The following is a 3,613-nucleotide window of genomic DNA, read 5'->3' on the forward strand; positions in this document are numbered from 1 at the left end:
ATTGGAAATGTAATTGAGGAAAATATGTAATAAAAAAAAAACAGTGAAAAAAAAAATCTGATGAAGTGGGCTGGCGAGATGGCTCAGTGGTTAAGAGCGCCGACTGCTCTTCCGAAGGTCCGGAGTTGGCTCACAACCATCCATTATGAAATCTGATACCCTCTTCTGGAGTGTCTGAAGATGGCTACAGTGTACTTACATATAATAAATAAATAAAACTTAAAAGAAAAAAAAACACTGTAAAAACTAACATTATATAAAAAAAAATCTGATGAAGCCAAATTATACTGTTTGGTTTAAAAAATAGGGCTAATTTTAATATTCTAAGAGACTTAGGAGAGAAAAGAGTATGCAAAATAGTCAAAATAATCTTTGTGGTGTGGGGGTAGGCTGTAAACTGTTGTTTTCCTTGTCTTCCTACCTTGCCCATTGTACATACAAAAATAATCACAGTAAATCTCTGTGGGCATATTTTGAAGCCCTAAGGCATTAATAAGTTTCAGAAGCTGAGAGTATCCAGTATCCAGCTTAGTGGTAGAGGGCATGTGCTCATCATGTGTGAGATCCCCATTTCAGCCTCTGGGTATCCCCCAGTGACAAAACACAAGGAAAAATCCAGGTTCTAAAAGAATAAAATGCTTTAAAAGATTTACAAGTATAGAGACTAATCAAATCATTCCAATTATTAATCAGAAATGATAGTGTATATATAACACAAATTTATAAAATACAAATTAAGTTAAATACCCCAATCAAATATCACATGAGAACTATAATAAGTATAAAGGTGATTGATTCAATGAACAGCAGCAATAAAAATGGCAACCCAGATCACTGCTCTATTAATGTACTGTACTTCTATTACTAACCTTTATTATTTTTTGTCCCAAAGGGAGGATTCATAATTACTGTATCAAATAACTTGGACATTCTGTTAGATAATGAGTACACATCACACTGAATCATATCAACATTTGTTAGCTCAAACTCTTCCACATTCTTATTAAATATTTCCAGTGCATCTTCATCTATGTCAAATCCAACACACAACCTATAAATATAAAATAAAAAAGAGGACAGGTTTCTAGTTAAAAAAAAACAATAGTAGTTATTTTACCATGCATTTTTCAACCCAATTAACAAAGGAAGATTGAATGATGTTCTCAATTGCATGACTTTCTAGCATGGCAGGTGTAAGGGGATAATTGCAAGTAACAAAACTTTGATTTCTTTCTTATATGTAGTTTTTGGTCTTCAGCCTATTCAAAATGTACTCTGTATCAAATTATTGTTTCCCCTCACCCTACCCGCAAAGTCCCATGAACAGAGTGCAATTGATCCTATATATACATTGACTGAAGCCACTCCACATCCAAATAGTAAAACCCGATCACTCACCCTGCTCCTAGCATAGCAGCTCCGATGCTAAGCACTCCACAGCCACATCCTAGATCTGCAACTGCTTTGTTTTCAATGTCATCGTATGTATTATGGATTGTATAAAGCATGCATGCTAAAACCAAACAGAAGGACATTAGGCATACGTCAGGAAGCTTCCTGTCAGGATCCTGTGCAGTGGGCTCTAAAGTAATCTGCAGTTGCTCCGGATTCTTTCTTTTCCAGTTTTTTTTAAGGCATTTCTTTTATTACTTTCTTCATTTACATTTCAAATGCTACTCCCAAAGCCCCCTATACCCTCCCCCCGCCCTGCTCCCCAACCCACCCACTCCTGCTGCCTGGCCCTGGCGTTCCCCTGTACTGGGGCATATGATCTTCGCAATACCAATGGCCTCTCCTCCCATTGATGGCTGACTAGGCCATCCTCTGCTACATATGCAGCTAGAGACACAGCTCTGGGGGGTACTGGTTAGCTCATATTGTTGTTCCTCCTATAGGGTTGCAGACCCCTTCAGCTCTTGGGTACTTTCTCTAGCTCCTTCGTTAGGGGCCTCCAGTTTATTTTTTTAAAGATACAAGTTAATAATTGGTATTTAGGAAGAGGCACCACAAAGGAAAATAATGTACACCAGTGGTTGCCAAATAATATGGGGCTATGTCCAGTTTCTGTTGATAATTTCAAGACTGACAAAACTGTTCAAAACATGTGGTCTACAAAGATACACAGATGGAGTGTTCCCTTTGATGCTGAGATATTTTTATGAGAGATTAAATTTTATGAACTATTAAATAAGTCTGTCATTCTAAGCCAGATTATATCATATCTCCAAAACTTTTGAAATTTTACTGATCTGGGGCTAGCAGCATGGCTCTCAAGAAGGAAAATGGCTCAATGCCAAACCTAACAACCCAAGTTCAAACTCCAGGAGCCATATGATGGAAGTAAAATAACCAATCCTACAAGTTTTCCTCGGATGGCTGATTGAAGGCTGAGACTTGTGCAATAAATAATAACCACTGTGGGTGCTGGTAATTGACCCCAGGTCCTCTGGAATAGCAGCAGCTGCTCCTAACTGCTGAGCCATCTCCCAACCCAAACTCAGATGTACTATCAATAAATACACATATTCATAATCTACAACAGAGACCTGATAACAGAACAAATAATTAGAGCAGAAGTAGCTGAGATCACAGAGTTCTCAAAAACAAGCCTCTTACATACACACTTCCTTAACCATGGAATAACACCAGCATATTTCTTTGTGCATATCTGAACAAGAAAGACTCATAGCCATCACTAATGTCTGAGGGTCCAGAACATTTATTTATTTATTTATTTATTTATTTTGGTTTTTCGAGACAGGGTTTCTCTGTGTAGCCCTGGCTGTCCTGGAACTCACTTTGTAGACCAGGCTGGCCTCGAACTGAGAAATCCGCCTGCCTCTGCCTCCCGAGTGCTGGGATTAAAGGCGTGCGCCACCACGCCCGGCTAGAACATTTATTTATAACAACCAGGCTGGCGAGATGGCTCAGCGGGTAAGAGCACTGACTGCTCTCCCGAAGGTCCCGAGTTCAAATTCCAGCAACCACATGGTGGCTCACAACCACCAGTAATGGGATCTGAAGCCCTCTTCTGGTGTGTCTGAAGACAGCTACAGTGTACTTATGTATGATAACAAATAAATCTTAAGAAAACAAACAAACAGCAAACAAAAATCCTATAGGGCTGGAGAGTTAGCTCATTGGGTTAGGAGCAGAGGGCATGGATATGATTCCTAGCATCCACATGTTGGTTCACAAACACCTGTAACCCAGGGGAAACAATGCCCTCTTCTGAACTCCACAGGCACCAAGCACATGTGTGGTGCACACATATATACACATGCAGGAAAAACATACACATAAAATAATAAATCTCACTTTTAAACCAACTCTGGGATAGTTAATTACTGTTGCAGGTACTTTGAAACTCATGACGTGCACATTAGAAACCAGGTATGGAAGAACTGATTATTTTATTTATGTATGTATTTATTTGCTTGTTTATCTTGAGACAGTGTCTGGTTATATAACCCTAACTGGCCTGACTATATGAATTCACAATGATCTACCTGCCTCTGCCTCCCAAGTGAAGGGATTAAAGGTATGTTCCAGCATACCTGGCCTCTTTTTTTTTGTTTTGTTTTGTTTTTGTTTTTCGAGACAGGGTTTCTCT

General features: G+C 39.0%; 1 protein-coding gene across 1 annotated transcript in view; it reads right to left on the reverse strand.

Moving 5' to 3' along the window:
• Mettl5 (methyltransferase like 5) overlaps positions 1-3,613 on the reverse strand; it is a 15,438-nt gene that overhangs the window by 9,896 nt on the left and 1,929 nt on the right. The window contains exons 3-4 of the mRNA XM_021152404.2: positions 1,399-1,513; positions 870-1,051 (exon numbers count right to left, since the gene is read on the reverse strand). Coding sequence (XP_021008063.1) covers positions 870-1,051; positions 1,399-1,513 — 297 coding nt within the window. The remainder of the gene's footprint in view (positions 1-869; positions 1,052-1,398; positions 1,514-3,613) is intronic.

This window comes from Mus caroli, chromosome 2 (genome assembly GCF_900094665.2).
Source record: "Mus caroli chromosome 2, CAROLI_EIJ_v1.1, whole genome shotgun sequence".
In the NCBI taxonomy this organism is placed as follows: Eukaryota; Metazoa; Chordata; class Mammalia; order Rodentia; family Muridae; genus Mus; species Mus caroli.